General features: G+C 31.3%; 1 protein-coding gene across 4 annotated transcripts; it reads left to right on the top strand.

The window, feature by feature from the left end:
• The first annotated feature begins 813 nt into the window (after positions 1-813).
• On the top strand, positions 814-22112 carry st8sia5 (ST8 alpha-N-acetyl-neuraminide alpha-2,8-sialyltransferase 5). 4 transcript variants are annotated; one of them, XM_051093156.1, is made up of 9 exons: positions 814-1272; positions 7197-7304; positions 9695-9793; positions 14205-14297; positions 14541-14627; positions 14784-14928; positions 17131-17243; positions 17324-17416; positions 19413-22112. In XM_051093156.1, exons 1-9 carry the CDS (start codon positions 1142-1144, stop codon positions 19873-19875), a joined length of 1332 nt encoding a protein of 443 aa, XP_050949113.1. In that variant the 5' UTR covers positions 814-1141; the 3' UTR covers positions 19876-22112. The 4 variants fall into 4 exon arrangements, with proteins under 4 accessions (XP_050949113.1, XP_050949114.1, XP_050949116.1 ...); XM_051093157.1 differs by lacking the exon at positions 9695-9793; XM_051093159.1 differs by lacking the exons at positions 7197-7304; positions 9695-9793.
• The last annotated feature ends 567 nt before the right edge of the window (positions 22113-22679 follow it).

Here is a 22679-nt window from a genome sequence, read left to right as displayed (position 1 = left end):
GGGCTGAAAAGAAAGCACACGTTTTTTCTGGGTTATACTATTATGGATAGGGAGAAAATTATATTAGATGTGTTATTTTATTGAAAAACACCATAAAATTATGTTTTTTAAGTAAAACGTATGAATGATTAATAAAATTAAATGAATAAAATGAATGAAAATGAATGGTGAATATATGAATATTATTATTTTCAGTGACAGTTAAATATTGTTACATTCTGTGTGTCAGTAAAAATAAATAAATAAATAAATAAAAAACACCTATCCACCTTATTATTCAATGGGCGAGACTTCCGGTTTATTACCCACCCTAGAAAAATAACAAGAAGAATAAAAACGTGTGGTAAACTGTAAACTGTTTGTGCTACAAATCAGTGTTATATTAAAATAATTTGAAATAAAATAAAATAATTGAAGACATATCAAGCAGCAAAACCAGCTTTTGTACAGCTAAAAATAGCTAGACGCGGATGCGACCGGAAGCCACACCCATAAATGTTTTTCTCTTACGGAAAAAAAAAAAAAAAGATGGATGTAAAATTAAATATTGATATTTTATTTAAATAGTTTCTCTTATTATTGTTATCACTTACGTTCTTTGCGGCGTTTTATTTAATTAGTTGATAACGTTGTATTATTTTATTTAGTTAATGTTTACTGCATTATTTAATATCACGTGTTATCATAATAGCGCTTTATCTTGCAAATAATATAATGTCCAAATAACCGATTCTTCTTGGTGTAATTGCATTCCCCGCATCACATTTTCTATGTTTTCATTAACGGTTTGACACCAGCCCGAGTGCCTGCCCCATTGGTGCTGATGAGAGGGAGTGGAGAGCGTCACCGACTGCGCTCTCTCCGCATTCGAGACGCGCATTCTGCAGGAGCGTCGCGTATTGCAGGTTATGCGAGATTTACTACACGTCCACATATAGACAATTAACCTCAATGGGCAGTTGTAGCATCGCTTTAGTTGATATCCGAACGGGCAGGTTGCTCAAACGCGATACTGAGGCGAAAAGCAGCTGCTATGGAGACTGAGCGCGCATCGGTGCCCGTGAGGACGGTAAACACGCGCGGGTGTGACTCAATGTGTCTTCTGTAGGGCAAACGCGAACGTGGGTTTCTCTTCTGAAGGATGGGCTACTCAGATCCGACAGCTAGTAGAGATCTGTTGGGAAACAGATCTTTGTGTTTTATTTTTATATGTGCTTTTGGGCTGGTCACCTTATTGCAGCAAATCCTCTATGGCAAGAACTACATTAAAAGGTAAGGTGATTAATTAAAAGCTGCATAATGCAAGAAAAATCAATGTTTTGTGAGGTTATATGTGTAGTAAAGCAAAATAGCATTCAGCAATTAATCGTAGTCATATTGCACCCATATTGCTCCAAAATCTCTTTTAAACTCGAGCTCCATTAAATCATGCCATACACAGTCCCCTGAATGACTGTCTATGCAGCAAGATGCTTAAGTCTGTTTTTCTTCTTCCTCTGTGTTTATTTTTCTCCTCTTGATTTGTTTTTCTACCTCCAGCCCTTTAAACAGCTCATACATCTTGCATAAACCTGTGACAGCAAAAAGCCATATATCGCAGAGCCTTATCATATGCAATTGTGTCTATAGGCTGTGAGGAAAACTGGAAGACTGTGATGTAGCCTCTGTTTTGCATGAGCACGTAGCCTAGATTCAAGCACTAGAAATGAATTATGCATTTAAATCATGGTGGTGTTTCGTAAGACCCAGATTTCATGCCTTTTTTGGGGCCACTTACATCGAAATGACATCATACAGAGAATAAGTCCCGGAAGGTGAATCATTTTAGTTTTTTCCGGGAGCTGAGATGGCTCAGCATTGCGAGGGTGTTTGAGTGCGCGTGTGTGTGTGTGTTTGTCTATGTAAAATGGCGTCTCTCGTAAGAAGCGCCCCCAGTGCATTATGGTTCCTGCGTCCCAGCAGATGCCCATATGCTGAATTAGAGCTTTCTCACACTCCCACCTGAACCCCCCCCTCCTGCGTCTAGCACACACTCAGGATTCATGACATCAGAGCCTGGCGGCTGCCGATTGCATGAATGCTGTCCTGTACCCCGTATCTATTCTGCTGAAGTGGAGACAAACAAGCGTAGGGCTGGGTAAGTGCTTTTGGCTTTAACGGCACAATCAAACCCAGCGATGAGAGGAAATGGAGACCAAATGGAGACTTTTGTGTCTTCTGCTTCTCAGATTTTCTTCTGAAAAAGCTCTGAATCTCATGTGTGTTTCTGTAGTGTTTCAGAACACCGAAACAAAAAGCAAAACTCAGATTTCCAAAAAAAACAATTATGAAAATGAACTCAAAAGCAACCAATGATCTCAATATGAAACATTTCTCTCCTAATACCACATTATTTGGGTTATGCTATATTTTTAGTGGTGTCTGCCAAGGTAAATGCTATTACTGATAAATGGCCAAATAGCAATTGCTATATTTCCAGGAAAGGATTTGACAGAACCTCAAACCCTGGTGAATAATAACAGTTCAAACAGAACAATAGTTCCTAAATCCCATAATCTTAAATAGGGTATTAAGTCATATAAATGCATAGTTGAGGTTCTCCTTTGACTTGGATCAATAAGCAACAACCTGGCAATCATCCAAAAAAACCCTAGCAACTATTCAGAACACCTTAACAATCATATAGAAATGCTTAGACAATCAGCCCTGCTGAAAAAGACAATACATAGAATTCATAATGGTTTTAATGGTTATAACTGGAATTCTATTAGTTTTAATGGGCACTGAAATGGTCTGTTTGTTTCCTTTTATTGGTGGTATGTAAAAACCACTAAATCGTGACCCTGGACCACAAAAATAGTCTTAAGTAGCACAGTTATATATTTGTAGCAACAGCAAAAAATTCAAAATTCCATGTTCCATGAAGATATTTTGTACATTTCCTACCGTAAATATATCTATATGATTTTTGATTAGTAATATGCATTGCTAAGAAATGCATTTGGACAACTTTAAAGGCGATTTTCTCAATATTTTTATTTAAAAATGTTTTTTTGCACCCTCAGATTCCAGATTTTCAAATAGTTGAACCTCGGCCAAATATTGTCCTATCCTAACAAACTATACATCAATGGAAAAAAAATTAAAAAACGATTCCTTATGACTGTTTTTTGTGGTCCATGGTGACATTATAGTTCATGTGCTCCTTTGACTTAAAGAGGAACAACATGACAACTATCCAAAAAGCCCCTAGCAACTATTCAAAACAAATTAGCAATTGTATAAAAATGTCTAGACAATCAGCTCTGCTGAAAAAACAATGGCAACCCTCATAGGCTTCGTAATGGTTTTAATGGTTATAATGGGAATTGTAGTGGTTTTAATGGGCACTGAAATGGTCCCTTTGGGTTTCAAATGGCAATTTGGTGCTTTTTATTGGTGGCATGTTAAAACCACTAAATTCTAATGGGATGTGGCCCAAAAGACACTATAGATAATGGTTTTACTGGTTAATAGTTGATGGCTTGTAATGTTTGTAATGGTATTCATAGTGGAAAGCATTGGAATACCTAGCATTGTGGTGAATCCCGCCATGCGTTATATATTTAGAATAAAAAAAGTAAATGTATTTAATATAGTAATAATTAATATAATGTATTTTTAAATACTTTCTAAATGCGTCGTTCGTATTGACAACAACGTAATGTAAATATGTGAAAGAAAAATATGAAAAGATTGTCTAAAACGGTAACCGTCCTATGTCGAGTACTCGCGCATGCGCATAGTTACTGACTCAGTGTTTAGTGCGTTTGTTCCCGAATCTAAAAAGAAAGAAAGTCATAATAATTCACCCGAGTTGTAATATTGAATATGTTGGGATAAAAATACCACGAAGGATAAGTCTTTGTCTTAAATTAATCGTGGGTGCTTCACGCAACGCGCGTCACAAAACTATCTTGATTAGAAAACATTCAACGCTAGTAAAGTAGTCCGATTCATTAACCAAAGACTCATAAGAACTGGTTCTTTTTAGTCAATCAAAACATACCGCTCTTACTATATGAGTCGGATCTTTTAATGAATCGTTCAAAAGATTCAAGAGGTACCGGTTCGATTCAGTTTGGAATCCGAATCCTTATTGAATAAACTCCGCTAGAACGGTTAAACGGTTGATCATGTGACTCACTAAATGAACCGAAAATTATAATTATTATAAAGCGTCTTTTGTGTTATAATGACATATAACAACCAGTTCTTTCCATTTACAACTTCTTTCCATTTAAATCTTTCTTTATATTCAGTCAACAGTCCAAATATTAATCATTTTTGCCAAATGACCGAGTTCTACGCTATTTGTTTTGCTATCTTTTTAGTGGTGTTTGCCAAAGCAAATGGTACTTACTATTGCTAAATGGCCACTTATGATTATTTCAAAGTTCGTTTTGTGTAATAATGACATGTAACACATACTTTCTTTTACATACAACATTTGTGTTTGTTCTTATCATTTCCGGTCAGTTATGTGAAATATTAGGCTAATAATTAATACTGCTCATATGTATTTTTACCACCTATTAACTTAAGTTTGTCAAAATATTGTTTCCCTTCCTGCTTTCTGTCACAAGCGTCGTGTGGGAATGAGGAGTAGGGACGAGGAAATCAGGAACATGCACTTTATTAATATAATCCATACACAGGAACAGGAACGAACAGGAACAGCAGGGAATCCACACACAAACACAGCGAAAACTAGACTAGAAGACTTTAAGACCCGACAACCAAACAAGGAACTGGACCAAACTTAAATACCCAGGCTAATGAGACGAGGACAGGTGTGAATGATAAAACAATGATGTCATAATCATAAACGGAATAGGAAAGACCAAATAAGGACATATAAGGGAAAAACGTACTGTTTGTCATCATTTGTGTTTATTTTTAATCCTCTGAGAAAAGGAGAAACACCTGAGACCCTTAAATGAAATAGATTGAGCGCTCAATTAAGTCTTGTGTGCTATGAAGGAGAGACATCTGAGCGATAAAGTTTATATATAGCGAACACAGTCTTTCCTTTGCATGAGTGTGAGCGTGTGACAAGCAGAAGTTATTTTGATATTTACACCTCAGATTAAAGCAGTGACAAACACCTTTTTAATGCAGCTCAGGTACACGCCAGCCTGGCTGCCGCTGTGAGACGCTGACAAATGTGTGCATTAATAATGCATCCACTGAACTGAATAAAAGTCCTCTTAAACGCTCCTGCCAGGTGAAATTACAACTTAGAATTATTAAAAACACTTAATGCTGGAATTGGCTTTTTAATGCCATTGCAATAAGTCTTAAGGCTGTCAGGTTAAAAATAAAAACATGCTGAACTGGCCTGGACAAGAGGTGATTGTTGCATATAGATGCTTGTGCATATAAATACAACAAGGTTATTTTATTACATTTGCTCCTAGCTCCGATTACACTGGGGCTAGTTTTAGGATCAGCCTCTGCAGTCTTGTGCCAGGCTTGAAATTTCCACTTTGTCCTAGAGATATTGATTGGCTAAGTGGCTGTGCCATGCAGAAAAAGTATTGACATTTAGCTACTTCTTTAGCTGTGACCTCTTCATTATCTACGAGACTGCAGAAGTGCATCTGTCCTTCATATGAACCTCTCTCTCCTCTTCACATTAGCAGCTGAGTTTGCGTTTCCCGTCCTGATCGGGAAGTCGAAGAGCTGATGTGCACATTAACTGATGCTTTTAAGGACGTGTAGAAAATGGCTGTGCATATACTTCAGGGACTAGAACTGGTTTAGGACAGCAGATTTCATCTTAACAACCACATGAAATCATAGTTTGATGAGGTTTAGTCCATGTTTGTAAGCTTTGAAACAATTTTGCATGCTAGTGAACCGAATTTTTTTTCCAGTATTTTATTTTTCCAATACATTTCTGAAACTAACATCGGTTTAGTAAAATCAGTAAATTTTGTTCTAATACATGCACTAATGCACTTTTTTTTTTAATCCTAGTTACATATTCAGCTTTTTATTATGATTTTACAATATGTTCTAAGCCTTACCTTCCAAAACGCCTATAAATAATCAGGATTATTGCAATCCCCTTTTTACATTTTGCCAGTGTTTTAATCTAAGCATAGAAGACAAAATGAGTGCCAGTAAGATTAATACCCAGAAATGTGCAAAATAAGACCATGTTCAACATCTGTCCTCAGTTTTAAATACTATAAATGCTATGCTAGTGTTCGAAAGTTTGGTATGTAAGATGCTTTATTCAGCAAGGATGCATTAAATTGATCAAAAGTGACAGTAAAGACTTTTACAATGTTACAAAAGATTTGTATTTCACATAAACACTGTTCTTTTGAACTTTCAATTCAACTATAATAATAAGAATAACCAGGAATGTTTCTTAAGCAGCAAATTTGCATATTAGAATGATTTCTGAAGGATCATGTGGCACTAAAGACTAAGTATGGATGCTAAAAATTCAGCTTTGCGCCAAAGGAATAAATTACATTTTACAATGTACTCGCATAGAAAACTGTTATTTGAAATTGTAATAATATTTCATAATTTTACAGTATTTTTGATCAAATAAATGCAGCCTTGTTGAGCAGAAAAGACGTTTTTCTAAGTCTAAGTCCTAATGGTATTGTATATAAATCATCACACTCTAAATCCTCTTCAGATAAAATTATTTATTATTTTCCATAATTTATTGTGACATTTGTAACAGAAAAAAGAGTACAGTATGTGTGTTTTTCAAGGTTTCAGTCACACAAAATGTGTGAATGTCTACAAAATAACAAACCAAATGACCGTTAATTTAAGGAAAGAAAAGTCAAGCACATTTGATTAATTTAAAGCAATAAATGAAAAGCTGTGCAACATTTGTTCGCAGATTCCGTTTGGTTTGATATTTTTGTTATCTAATGTAATGACATAAGTGTCTAAAAACTTTGGCGCCACTTTACTTGTGATCTGCAGCTGATCTGATGGTATTTGCTGTTCTGGATTCATGTCACTTTTTCACTGATGATTATCAGTGACACTCCTGACAACATACACCCATTTTTACATTGTTTGATTGAGCCAAATCAATGAAAAACTCTTACAAATCTGTTTGTGTTTGACATTGAACAAATACATGAAACCTTAAACGACCTGCCTCATTTTCTCACTAGTGGGCAACAGTTTTCCCGCCTCAAAGGAGAGGAGGTGGGCAACTGGAGCGGGCTCATTAGTTACCCCGATGATGGAGGGATGAAGCCGGCCAGAAATGGGAGGAAAAGGTACAAAGCAGCACAGAAACCTCTTAACAACACCACCAACACTCTAGAGAGACAGTGAGAGAAAGTGAGAGAGAATGCCACATAGACAATGATCAGCCACTTGCATGTCTGGACTGGAGACACATCCAATCCCATCAGCCAATCAGACAAGCAGAAATAAGCAGATGTGGCAATGAAAACCAATTTATCAGAGCCAATCAGAGGACTAGAACTTATAAGAGGTAGATTTCCAAAGCAGAAATTAAGCCTAGCAATGATCGCTTCAGGACGTATTTTTCCCATTCGCTTTCTCCAAAACAACCTGATTTGAAATGAATCGCAACATTGTGAACATTGATTTGAAGTACAATATGTAAAATTTTGAAAATCTGAGAAAAAAGTGTGGCTTTGTTCACAATGGAATACTAGTTTACTGCATACTATGCAGTATACACTGTATACTATCTAGTCATAACTAGTGTCATGCACATGCATTTGTGCCAAAAAAAAAACGTTTTCCCATGCAGTTTGCTTCATTGTAAGCATGTCGAAATAGTAAAATTAGTATGCTTTTCTGAACAAAGCCACTGTACTTAAATGGAAATGGACTTCTTATTTCATAAAGCATTGCAAATCATAATTGAATCAGATTTTGGTACGTTATAATTTGATTTCAGGTTGAAATATTTAAGTTTATTGCAACATTTAAATATGTAATCATTATTACTTAGGATTAAATATTATATACATAATAATATTGTATTATTGGTTTAATTATATTTAAATTGCACATTATATTGACATCAAAATAGTACATTTAGCATGTTAATATGCTTTACTGAACAAAGCCACTGTACTAAAATGGGAATGAACACTTATCCCATAAAACATCTCAAATTCTGTATAGTTTAATTGGATTTGGTACAATATAAACCAATTATCTATCGATTTTAGGTATAAAATACTATATATTTGAAGTTAATTATGATGTTAAAATATGTAAACATTATTTTTATGAAATTATCTATAAATAAATATTATATAAATAATAATACTATTATATTTTTGGTATAATTTACATTTTAAATGCACATTATATGCACACCGAAATTGTACAATTAGCATGTTAATATGCTTTAATAAAAGCCATTGTACTAAAATGGGAATGGAGTACTTTAATTGATTTTAGGTGGAAAATACTATATATTTGAAGTTTATTGCAGCATTAAAATATGTAAAAAAATATATATGTGTTAAACATTAAATAATATTTAAATAATATTATTATATTATCAATGTAATTTGCATTTAAATTGCATTTTACATGCTTGCTGAAATAATATGATTAGCATGTCAGTATGATTTTCTGAACAAAGCCACTGTGCTAAAATGGGAATAAACAACATATCCCATAAAGCATTGCAAGTTATGTAGTTAAATCAGATTATGGTACAATATAAACCAATTATCTATCGATTTGAGGTAAAAAATAGTATATATTTGAAGTTTATTGTGATGTTAAAATATGTAAACATTATTTTTATGAAATTATCGATAAATAAATATTATATATTATATAAATAATAATATTATTATATTATTGGTATAATTTCCATTTAAAATGCACATTATATGAACACAGAAATAGTACAATTAGCATGTTAATATGCATTTATGAAAACCACTGCATTAAAATGGTAATAAACTGCTATAATTGATTTTAGGTGGAAAATACTATGTATTTGAAGTGTATTGCAACATTAAAACATGTCAAAATTATATTTATTAAATTAATAAATTAATATGATATAAATTATAATGTATTACTGATTGCATTTAAATTGCACATTATATGCATGCGAAAATAGTATAGTATGATTAGCATGTCAGTATGCTTTTCTGAACAAAGCCACTGTACTAAAATGGGTATGAACTATATAAATCATGTAGTTGAATTAGATTATGATACAATATAAACCAATTAACTACTGAGGTATAAACTATGCATTTGAATGTAACAGTTTATTGCAAGATTAAAATATGTAAAAAACTATATTTATGAAATTATTCATGCTGAATAATAATATAAATAATATAATATTATTATTTATATAATATTTAATTTTAATTGCACATGATTTGCACGCTGAAACTTTACATTTATTAAACCTTATATTTATTAAATATTTAAAACAAATTAAGTATTAATATATGATCATGTGTTTTATTATTATCTATATCATTTATCATGTTTTTTTCCCTATGGAGGAAGCGAATGGGATTTTTACATTGTGGAACCCTGCTCTTGTGCTCTTTTGTGCTTTTCACTACTGGGACAGGAACTGAAGGGTCATTAAAGCAGACGTTTAAGTCTAACCTTAAACCTAATCCACTTGTATGCATCTTGACAGATGTGTCCGTCAGAATTTTCAGCATTCAGAGGCTCAGAGCTCCGTAGTTATCACGCCGTGCCTAGCTGATATTCTGAAGAAAAAAAAAGAAAAGAAAAGGTAGGCCACACTGATGGCATCTCCAGTTCACTTCCTTGCCAACCTTACGTCCCCCCTTGAGGATGTCTCTTCGTCTTTTCCATCTGGTCTGAGAGGGTCCGACTGCTCATGCTCAATGCTCGGCGCACCGCCGCTCCGTTTGTGCATGTTGTCTGCAACCTTCCATCCGCCCTCGACCTTTGACCTTTGACCCCCATCACCCCCTTCCCCGCTCCCTGAGGTTGGGAGGCCTCGCTTGTGTTCCTCTGGATGTCATGGGTCCTTGTTTCTGTGTCCCATCATGCATTTCTTAAACCCCTCCACACCTCACCTGTGTGTGTCATGAGCACACTTGAGTGTGTGTGTGTGTGTGTGTGTGTGCGCGTGTGCACGCAAACGGTTTGTGTAGTGTGCGTGTGCGTGTGTGTCATGTGACTGGACTCCCGCTTGCACATTGCACCGCCTCTCTTTGACCTGAAAGATTTTTTTTGTCTTTTACGGTTTTTCTTTTCATCTAAATGATCACAGAAGATTGTAATGTGTCGTCAGGGGTGTTTGACTGATCACACATACAGAGCGCTCATGATTACCCAGTGTGCACCTCTTCAGGCTACAGCACAGTCACATGTCATGACGTCACTCCAGTCAGAGATGTATGGAATCGCTAAATGTGTTTCACTCTTTTTCTTCTGCCTTGTTTTTCATGCATCTTTTTCTCATTGCGCTTCATTACAAACCATTATTTTGATTAATTAGCTCACATTATTATTATTATTAAATAGTGTAATTTTTATTTTTACAAATAAATTATTGCAATTGTTGCAATGATTTAAATAATAAAAATAAAATTATTTTGAATAATAGTAATAATAATTATTATTATTTTCGTATAATTATTTATATGTAATATTTTTTATTTAATAATAATAATAATAATAATTTATTATTGTTAAAACAATACAAACATAATAAAATATAAATAATAAAATAAAGTAATTTGAATAATAACAACAACAACAATACTAAATAAAATATATAATAATAATTATTATTATTATTATCATTATTAAATATTTAACCCTTTATTTGTTCAGTACAGTAGTACTATTGTAATAATATTCAAATGATAACATTTAAATATAATAAAATTAAAAAAATATTTTGAATTTAAAAAATAATTATTAATAATAAATAGTAGTTGATGAAATAACACTAAAACAATACCATATAAATAACATTTTTAAAAATAATAATATTTATATTATAAAATAATAATAAAATGTAAATAATAATAAAATAAAATGAATAATACAATAAGGAAAATTAAAAAAAAACAATATTTTTATTTTAACAATAGTAAATAATAATAAATAATGATTAATTTAAATAATAATAAACATTTTTAATAATAATAATAATAATAATAAATAAATAATAATAATAATAATTATTATTAATAAATACTTAGCCCTTTTTTCAGTACAGTAGTATTATTGTAATAATATTTAAATAGCATTTGAATATAATAAAATACAAATATTTTAAATAAAAGTAATAAGAATTATTATTAATAATAAATAGTAGTTGATGAAATAAGTAAAATATATATAAATACATATAAATAATAAAATATTTTTTAAATAATATTTGTATTCTAAAATAATAATAAAATAATAATAAAATTTAAATAATATTCAAATAAAATGAATAATACAATAAGAAAAATAAGAATAATTATATTTTAACAATAGATATTATAAGTCATAAATAATAATTAATTTTAATAATAATAACAATATTTTATTTTTATAATAATAATAATAATAATTATTATTATTATTATTCAACATTAATAATAATAATAATTATTATTATTATTATTATATAGTCATACTGAATATGAGGCGTGTTTTCCTTCTTCTTCTCCTTAGCTGATCACATTAGCCTGGCTAATTCTATTAGATACGAAAGCTAAGACACTTAAGAAACATTTTTGTTACTGTACAAAGCTGTTAGATGTAAAGTATCGTGTAAATAATGTTATTATATAACAAAGAAGAACATCTTAAAAAATGGTGTAGTGTTTGTAGCCTATTACGTAAAATACAGTGCATGTTAAACCCATTTAAGTCAGACGTAAGAGCATCCATTAGCATGGTAGAAGATAGATACGCAGGAGGCCTTTGACTTTGCGAGGGCTGTTAGCAGCCATTTTGGCTCTGATTTCATTTACAGTAGCAGCCCGTCCACCATTAAAGCCATTTAAAGTCCATTAAAATGAAAACATGAAGCACTTTCATAGACGCTGTGCCTGAGGCAAAACTGAAAATGGCATTTAATGAGAAATACACTTCCTGATGCAGTCTATACACACTCATATTTTACAGTTCATTCATTTATTCCATGTCTTTAATGCATATTTTCTGTATTTCTGTTTCACAACCAAGGTGAGGATTCACATTTCATCCATTCAGACCCTGCTGCTGCTCCTCATTGTGGTGAAACTGTTATTTCTTTTATATTTCTCCTCAGAAAAGACAGTTTAAGATGAATGTGTCTTGCGTAACAGAAGGATAGAGTCTTCAAAGTAACTTGTCAACAATCCTCAAGTGGAATTCCTATTATAATTTGGAACCAATGCAAATGGGATCAAACAAGAATCCTGTTTCACACCGCACACTTAGGCAGCACGTAAGCATTTCTGCTCACGAGAGTCAAACAGCGAGTAATGAATTCACTTTTACTTCATACAAGTTTATATTGCAAAAGGTTGTAGTGTAGAATAGGTTTGCAGTATAGAGTTTCAGTATTCTACTCATGGCACGAATAGGCTGTTTATTCTGTAACATAAAAGGGCCACAAAAATGATTAAAAACGAGACTAAATATGCTTTAAAATGTGTAAGCTGCTATCAGATTACTTATTTTGATTTGTTCACTCAACCATTTTTATTTAATTCAGTTTTGGAAAACCGAATATTAAAAGTGTGATATTAAAAGATAGGACATAGGAAAAGCTATGGAAATTACTAAAATATTACAAATTCATCACTTTAAAAAATAAACTATTATTATTATTATTATTATTATTATTATTATATATATTAATTAATTATTATAATTATTATTGTATTCTTTTAAAAATAAATAATTATTTAAAAAATATTTTAAAATAAATAAAAACTTGAACTCAAAAATATTTTATCAGGTAGAAATTGTTATTTGTTAGTATTTATATAATTCTAAAAAATATATTTTAAAAACCCCTTAAAAATCACAAAACAACTCGAAAAGTAATGTCAATTCATTGATTAATTGTAATATATATAAAGATTTAAAATATTATTATATTAAGCTCTAAAATATTATGTTATATTAAATTATATAGTTACAAAAATATTTAAAAAAAATGTTTTTTTCAATATCTGTAATTACTAAAATAACTAGAAAAATCATGTGAATTCATTGGTAATGAGAAGTATACACCCTATTTATTTCTTTATTTATTTAAGAACCATTATTTTCATGCCCAAATTCATCAATTTTTAAAATAAATGATTATTTAAAAAAAATATTTAAAAATAAATAAATGTTGTTTTTTCAATAACTCAAAAATATTTTATTCTTGTTATTGTTTTTTCCAAAATCTGTAATCAAAAATTACTAAAATAACTAGAAAAATCATGTAAATTAATTGGTAATAAAAAGTATAAACCCTATTTATTTATTTATTTATTTATTTATTTATTTATTTATTTATTTATTTATTTATGTATTTATTTATGAACCATGATTTTCATGCATATTTATATTTAAATCTGCAATCAGAAATGACTAAAAATTTATAAATAAGTTAATCTCTAATAAAAAATTATAAACCCTGAAGAACATTCAGTTATTGAAACTTCTAGAGGTATGGAATTTATTTATTTATTTATTTATTTATTTTAATTAAATGCTATTTTAAATATAATTGTAATTTTTTTTACTGAAAACCTATTTTAATATTTAATTAAATTAATTTAAATTGCCAGTCCTAGTTTCTGTAAATTAAAAGTAAATTAAAAAGTTTATTGAGTTTATTGACCATCTTTTTTGTCATTACAGCAGATGCACCTGAAATATCATGAACTTTTCAGACATTGTCACTGATAATGGGGGGACTCTGTTAAAATGGAAAATACATGCAGTGTAAATAAAGCAAATATCTGTTTGATTCTTGGAGGATTCATGTTTGATTCTATTAGATTTGGTTCAAGGTTGTAAGAGAAATCCACTGGCGTTTCTTCAGGATTGTCTGACAAGACACGTGCATCGTGAGCGATCAGGATCTTCAGTTAGATTCTCCCTGGTGGAAGCCCATCTCAGGTTGTTCCTGCAGTGTGTGTGCAGGTGTTCAGAGGACGCGTATCTGACTCTGTGCTTCCTGGCAGGTATCTGGAACGCTCCGAAGGCACTTTGGAGTACAACTCCACCTCCTGCAAGGAACTACGGCAAGAAATCACAGATGTGAAAGTACTGACCATGTAAGTTTCTCTCTCGGATGTGTGTACGTAGAGCGATCGTACCGGCGGGAGTCAGATTTCCTGATGAAAGTCTCGTCTCAAAGGACAAAGCCTGTAAAAAGAGCATCTATTTAAAGAAACACAATATCTGTGCAAGAACACCCTCTCCTTTCCGCTCCTTAAGTGGCGTTTAATATGGAAAGCTACTTGTAGCTGTGACCGCTGCTGTTTTTCTCATATTTGCTGTGTGTTTGTGTATTTTAGGGTGAAGACATCAGAACTGTTTGAGCGCTGGAGGAACCTGCAGGTGTGTAAGTGGGAGCAAAACAAGGAGGAGACGGATAACTTCAAGTGAGTACATCAACAATTTTCTTTCATCTCCCAATCTCCCAGTCTTAATGGGATTTCTTTGTCGAAAACAAAGGAATGATGTCATCTCCTCCGATATCCAATAGGATTCTTTAGTTGTAATGAAGTGATGATGTCATCTCTTCCCCTGTCCAATAGAATGTCTCTGTCACGCTGCTGCAATGCCCCCTCCTTCCTGTTTACCACGAAGAGAAACACTCCCTCGGGCACCAAACTGCGTTATGAGGTGGATACGAGCGGAATCTTGCACATCAGCCCGGAGATCTTTAAAATGTTCCCTGATGTGAGTGTTAAATCACGCTTGAAGCGCTGCACTACATGAGCTTGGAAGAGCAGATGAAAATGCACAGATGATTCCTATTGGAATTTCATCATCATTTTGAACCGATCCTAATTGGAACGTTTTAAATAGATTCCTTTTCGAATGATCGCTTAGATTTCCGAGAGGATAAAATGCCTATTTCAGAATTTTTTTAGATTAAACTTTTATAGCGCCTTTAAATATTCCCTTTTTGTCATAGCAATACATTATTCCAATATAATAGATATAGATTTCTAAATTGTTATTAAAAGTGATATAATATTCTGGACCTGTAGAAATGTTAAGTAATCCATTTGGTTCATGTAAGATTCTTATTTGATTCTTAAGGTTTGATGCCAAAATCATATTATATTATATTATAATCTGTAGTTTTGAGGACAAACTATATTACTAAATGTATAGTGCCTTTAAATATTTCCTATTTTTTTAATAATACTCCTAATAATTTATATTACATTTTTTATTTTATATTATGTATTAAATAGTATTATATTAGTTCCTATTTTAGTAGAAAGACATTTTTCAAAATGATTCCTAGATTTTATAATTTTTTTATATATTATATTATTTCCTTTTTTAATATCAATGTTACCTTTTTTTAGAAGAACTTTTTTCCCAAAATTATTCCAAGATTATAAATCAATCCTAGTTCTCTGAATAAACTGTAATTATATTATATAATATTATATTATATTATATTGTATTATATTATATTATATTGAATTATATATTTTATATTATATATTAAATAATATTATAGTATTTCCTTTTTTAGTAGAAATACATTTTTTCAAGATAACAGATTATTCCTAGATTTCTGAATAAATTGTAATTATATTATATTATATTATATTATATTATATTATATTGAATTATATATTTTATATTATATATTAAATAGTATTATAGTATTTCCTTTTTTTAGTAGAAATACATTTTCCCAAGATTATTCCTGGATTTCCAAAAAAAAAAAAAAAAAAAAAAAAAAAAAAAAGGTATTTACAATATATTATATTATATTATATTATATTATTTCCTTTTTTAAAATAGATTTTTCCTTTTTTAATCGAATTTTTTTTTACAAAATTATTCCAAGATTATACTGATTCCTAGTTTTTGAATACACTGTACTTATATTATATTATATTATATTATATTATATTATTTCCTTTTTTATAATAGATTTTTCCTTTTTTAATAGAAATACATTTTTTCAAGATTACAAGATTATTCCTAGATTTCCAAATAAATTGTAATTACAATGTCCTATATTATATTATATTATATTATATTATATTATATTATATTATATTATATTATATTATATTATATTATATTATATTATATTATATATTATATTATTATATTATATTATATTATATTATATTATATATTTCCTTTTTTAGTAGAAATACATTTTTCCAAGATGATTCCAAGATTATAGATTACACCTACATTTAGAAATTGTATAAATTGTAATTACAATATTATATTATATTATATTATATTATATAACATTACATTATATTATATTGTTATTTATGTTTGAGGCCAAATTATGTGGTTTCCATTATTAATGAGATCATATTATGCATTATGAAACGCATAATTAATCCATTCCCAAGTGTTACCAAGTTCTGATTAAAAATGACATATTATCCGATAAGAATAATATAAGTTAATTCATATGATTCACAAAAGATTCTTATTATATGATTCAGTTAGGATTTATTCCAAATAGAATTCCAATGGGAATCATGAGTAAATTCCATAAGAATGACTGCAGTGGAAAATCAAAATGGGTGAATTGATATCTGCATGCTGAAATCTGTTTACGCACACACACATGTTATTCTTTTATTTAGATCCAAAAGACAAGCAAAGAAAATGGAATCCAAATACCCTGGGAAGTCATACACACACACACATACACATATTTTCTCTTCATTTGAAGCAGACACACCCTGGCGAACATTACCAATCAAGCATCCTCATCCTTAAGTATCAATACGAGCGTTACCTAGCAACCTCTGCAGTGATCACACCCTAGAAACCGTATGCCTGCAACAGTTGCCAGGCAACCATCTCCAAGCACTCATCCCTGTAATCCCATTTCAGTTGCTCCTGTCCTGTTTCTGAATGTATTCTGTGCTCTGACTGCAGGACATGCCCTATTCCAAATCCCAGTTTAAGAAATGTGCCGTCATCGGGAACGGCGGCATCATTAAAAACAGCAAGTGTGGACGTGAGATCGATGCAGCTGACTTTGTCTTCCGGTAATATGCTGTTGTGTGTTTGTACATGATGGGAATATACAAAGGCATCTGCTAAACGACATGTCAAATCTCTCTTTCAGATGTAATATTCCTCCCATCTCAGATATGTACAGTGAAGATGTGGGATCTAAGACTGATCTTGTTACAGTAAATCCCAGCATTATAACTGAGAGGTACACAAACACACAGACATATAAGTATTAAAAAATATTTAATATAGGATTTGCTCATATTGTACAAATCAGCGTCTGAGTGAATCTCAAAAAAGCATGTCAGATTTATTTATTTATTTATTTATTTATTTATTTATTTATTTATTTATTTATTTATAAATAAATATTTTGCATACAGAAAATTAAGTGTTTTTTAAATAACCATTAAGATATATATTATTAATATATATTATGTTATATAAATAAATAAATAAATGTTACTGTAAGATTATTATATTAAAATAAAAAGAATCATCAGGATTTAATGAGAATTAGAAAAAAAAACGTAAATATTGGCAACAAAAAAATAGATAAATAATAAAATATTTTCTTTCTTTCTTTCTTTCTTTCTTTCAATATGTATCTTAATGGTTATTTAAAAAGGCTTCATTTTCTGTATGCAAAATATTTATTTATTTATTTATTTATTTATCATTTGTTTGTCGCCAATATTTACCTTTTTCTTTAAATTCTCATTCAATCCTAATGATTCTTTCTATTCTAATATAATAATCTTACTGTAATATTTATTTATTTATTTAAATATATATTTTAATGGTTATTTAAAAAGACTTCATTTTTGTATGTAAAATATTCATTAATTTATTTATTCTTATTCATTTAATTATGTGTATTTAATTATTTATTTATTTATTTGTCAATTGTTTGTTGCCAATATTTACCTTTTTTTAAAGAATTCTCATTAAATCCTGGTGATTCTTTTTATTTTAATACAATATTTTTACTGTAATATTTATTTATTTATTTATTTGTATTTAAATCAGCATAACTTACAGGTAGCACAACAAATACTACCATGATGAATATAAATACTTTATGAGTTAATTCATATATATGCATTTTGAGAGATTTAGGAGAAAATGTGTTAAAATCTTAATTTAAAATAATTTCTAATAACAAAAGGTAACAATAAATATTATTGTAAAAACTTCATTATATTTAAGCAAAATAAAAATTAATTTATTAATTTTAATGTTGTATTAATCAAATAATAATAATAATAATAATAAATATTCATATTTATATAATAATATATTAATTAATATAATAATTATGATTATAATTATAATAACAACTTAATAATAGCATTCATAGGTATTTTTGCATAAAGTATAATTACAGCTCACATTTATTAGATGGACCTGTAGTAATAATAATAATAATAACATAATAATAATAATAATAATAATAATAGCATTCATAGGTATTTTTACATAAAGAATAATTATAGCACACAGTTTATATATTAAATATTATATAAAATTAATATATTAAATAATAATAATAATATATATATATACTACCATTCAAAAGTTTGGGGTCAGTAAGACTTGTAATAGTCTTTAAAGAAGTCTCTTATTCTCATCAAGGCTGCATTTATTTGATTAAAAATATAGAAACATAAAACAGTAATATTGCAAAATGTTTTTACAATATAAAATAATGTTTTTTATTTTAACATACTTTAAAATAGAATTTATTCCTGTGATGAAAAGCTGAATTTTTATCAGCTGTTACTCCAGTCTTAAGTGTCACATGATCCTTCAGAAATCATTCTAATATGCGGATTTATTATTAGAATGATCAATGTTGGATAATATCAACAGTTGTGCTGCCAAATATTTTTTGGAACCTGTGATTTTTTTTTTTTTTCAGGATTCTTTCATGAATAACAAGTTTAAAAAGTACAGTGTTTCATTCAAAATATAAATATTTTATAACAATGTAAATTATTTATTACTAACTTTTAATAAACTTTTAATTATTAACTTAATACATCCTTGGTGAATAAAAGTATTAATTTCTTAAAAAAAAAAAAAAAAAAAACCACAATAAAAATGTACTGACCCCAAACTTTTGAACGGTAGTGTATATCATTTTGCGTTCCTGTTACACAACCATTAAAACAGTAATTTTCTCTTTCTATTTGGACCAGGTTTCAAAAGTTGGAGAAATGGAGAAAGCCATTTTACGACGTTCTGCAGAACTACGAGAATTCCTCTGTGGTTTTGCCGGCGTTCTACAACACGCGGAACACCGATGTGTCATTTCGCGTCAAGTACATGCTGGACGACTTCGAGTCGGCCCGTGGCGTGTTCTTCTTCCATCCGCAGTACCTGCTGAACGTGCAGCGCTTCTGGGCTGTGCAGGGCGTCCGTGCCAAACGCCTCAGCAGCGGCCTGATGCTGGTCACCGCGGCCATGGAGTTATGTGAAGAAGTGCATCTCTACGGCTTCTGGGCATTTCCCATGAACCCCGCCGGCATCTTCATAACACACCATTACTATGACAACGTCAAGCCCCGCCCCGGTTTCCACGCCATGCCGTACGAGATTTTCAACTTCATGCACATGCACGCTCGCGGCATCGTGCACGTGCACACAGGGCCCTGCAGGTGAAACCGCCAAGTGCATCTACAATCTGATTGGTCCATTTTGTAGAGCTCCTCCCATTCACTGGCACTATGGAACTCAGACTTAAGTGCGTGCGCGTGAATCGCTGCCTTAAAGGCCAGGTGTTTTATTACTGCGTGTGTTTACAATATCGTATCGGGACAGTTGCAAAATGGTGTTTAATGTTTGGTGAATTTCCGTAATGGTGTCGTATTTGTGTATCAGAGCAGATATCACGTTTTAAACTTTGTGAGGAGGCGCCAAACCAGGCGTGATGCAATAGAACGCAACAGATGAGTTCTGGAGCTAAAAACTCATTCATTTTCTCCATAATGACATTGATTTTTAACAATAACTGATAGAGACAGACGTGTTTTGAGCTCCAAGGTTATTAATTGATGGTAAATGCTTTGGTTGAAGCCAACTAAAGCATATAAATACATAATATGTTTGCAGATATTTAGGAAATATTCATGTTTCTTTGAAAAACAATGCTACAGCCAGTTATTCTACTTTGAAATGTGTGTTTCATGTCGGAATGTCTGTCTTTGTTTTGATCTGTGTGACTCCGCCCACTGCCAGTTTACCCAATAGCATTTCAGCACGCCAGGTTGCCAGTTGGTGGAAAACACAGCGTGTTGCAGCCATGGAAGCCTGCAAACGAACTGGGTCAGAGATCGCAGATTCTACCTGACCTAAAAAGCCTTGGCATCCTTTAAAGTTCTCTCTGAGACATTAAAGTCTGGATAAATCAACTCATCAATTTACATTGTAAGGCTCATTCCTGTTACGTGTCCTCAATCTGGCAACCTGCATGACTGTCCAGTCTGAGGAGTTTGTAATGTTGTGCTTCACCTTGTAGCTGGTTGGTTTGGTTCATGGCTAGCAGCAAATAAGAATTTTTACTTCTACAATTCTATTTTAGCAGACTAGCCCCACCCACAGTGGAATCTCATTGGCCATTGGAAAAAGTGGGCGGACACTAATGCTCATAAAGCAGCAAATGAGAATTTTTATTTCTACAGTTCTGTTTCAGCAGAGTAGCCCCACCCACAGTGGAATCTCATTGGTCATTGGAAAAAGTGGGCGGACACTAATGCTCAGAAAGCAGGAAATGAGAATTTTTATTTCTACAGTTCTGTTTCAGCAGAGTAGCCCCACCCACAGTGGAATCTCATTGGTCTCATTGGTCATCTGGAAAAAGTGGGCAGGCACTACTGCACTCTAAAGCAGCAAATGATAATTTTTTTTTTTTTCTACATATTTTATTTCTGCACAGTAGCCCTAGCCACAGTGGAATCTCATTGGTCTAATTGGTCTTTGGAAAAAGGGGGTGGGCACTAATGCACATAAAGCAACAAATGAGAATTTTTATTTCTACGGTTTCTATTTCTGCAGAGTAGCCCCGCCCATTGTGAAATCTCATTGGTCATTGGAAAAAAGTGGGCGGGCACTACTGCACTCTAAAGCAGCCAATGAGAATTTTTATTTCTACAGTTCTATTTCAGCAGAGTAGCTCCGCCCACAGCAGAATCTGACTGGTCCAAAATCCTCAGTCAAATATATATCACTGGCTATGATTGTGTCGCATTGTGCCTGGTTAAGACAGATTATGCCAGTCCAAACATGGTTTAAGAGCAAGTTTATTGTTCATTAACAACTACATCAGTGCATAAAAATAGACTGAATTTGACATTTCAGTTGAAGTGTTTATGTATAATAGTAAATACATGTTTAATGCACAGGTTCTGATGTTATGTATGATAATTCACAAGAAGTAAAAGTTTGTGTAATCAAATTCAAAACAGTTTATGTCTTTCTCTCACACACAATCTGTGAATGAGGTTTTAGTGTCTTTTAAATTGACTGATCATGTTTATAATGCTGAACTTTATATACTTTGTTTTCAGGTTGCTTGTATATGATATTGAGATATCGATGTGACATTATCACTTTACCAAGAAATCGACTTTTTACGATTCATCAAGATCCTGATTTCATGAAACCTGAACACATCTATCTATCTATCTATCTATCTATCTATCTATCTATCTATCGCCATTAATTTCTTAAGTTGCACATATCTGGCACAGAATTAATCACTTACTCTATTTTTACTTTTTAATATTTATTAATTTAATATTCTTATTTTTCATGCATTGATTTTTTGTCCTGTCATTGTTTTGTTAACACAAATGTACAGTTGTTTGTCAAGCCAATAAAGCACACAGATCTGCTTCTAAGCTTTGTGATGCTCAGCCTCTTTAAAGAGAACTCTTTGGAGTTAAATATTATTTTTAGAGTCACAAACACGGTAGGGTTTTCTCTCTTTATGTCTGTCTCGCAGATATCCAGGGTTGGTGTCGGGTGTTGAGCCATTGGTAAATAATTGATCAGTTTTAGAGGTTAATCAGTGTTAATCAGACAAACATAGTTTGATTTCTCTGGTGTTCTTGGACCCAGACACACAAACAGAGTTTGTAAATAAAATTTCCAGAACTTAACTTGGAAGAAAATTCTACAAGCCTCCATTCTATAATTCTGTGATGTTCTATTTACTACTTTTAAATTTATTTTTACAGTGGACAGTGGATTTATTCTGAATACACAATAACAGCATCTTCAAACAGTTTTCTTTGTAATGAATCTCAGCAAGAATAGTTCACCTAAAAACATTAGTATTAGATAATTCAGATATATGAATCAGAGAACGAATCGTTCATATGAGTCGGTTCTTTTGAATGAACTACTTAATCCGGTTTACAAATCGCACTGGACACAAACGGGAGGGTCAGATGTTAGTATATTAG

This window comes from Labeo rohita, chromosome 21, assembly GCF_022985175.1.
Source record: "Labeo rohita strain BAU-BD-2019 chromosome 21, IGBB_LRoh.1.0, whole genome shotgun sequence".
Taxonomy (NCBI): domain Eukaryota; kingdom Metazoa; phylum Chordata; class Actinopteri; order Cypriniformes; family Cyprinidae; genus Labeo; species Labeo rohita.
The sequence above is the reverse complement of the archived record's forward strand: the minus strand, read 5'-3'. Positions and strand labels throughout refer to the sequence as shown.

Excerpts from the sequence above, each read along its gene's own strand:
- st8sia5 (XM_051093156.1), top strand. The coding sequence starts at position 1,142 with ATGGGCTACTCAGATCCGACAGCTAGTAGAGATCTGTTGGGAAACAGA. Across the intron at positions 1,273-7,196 it reads GGCAAGAACTACATTAAAAG|TGGGCAACAGTTTTCCCGCC; the intron begins GTAAGGTGATTA and ends TTTTCTCACTAG. Across the intron at positions 14,929-17,130 it reads TCTTTAAAATGTTCCCTGAT|GACATGCCCTATTCCAAATC; the intron begins GTGAGTGTTAAA and ends CTCTGACTGCAG.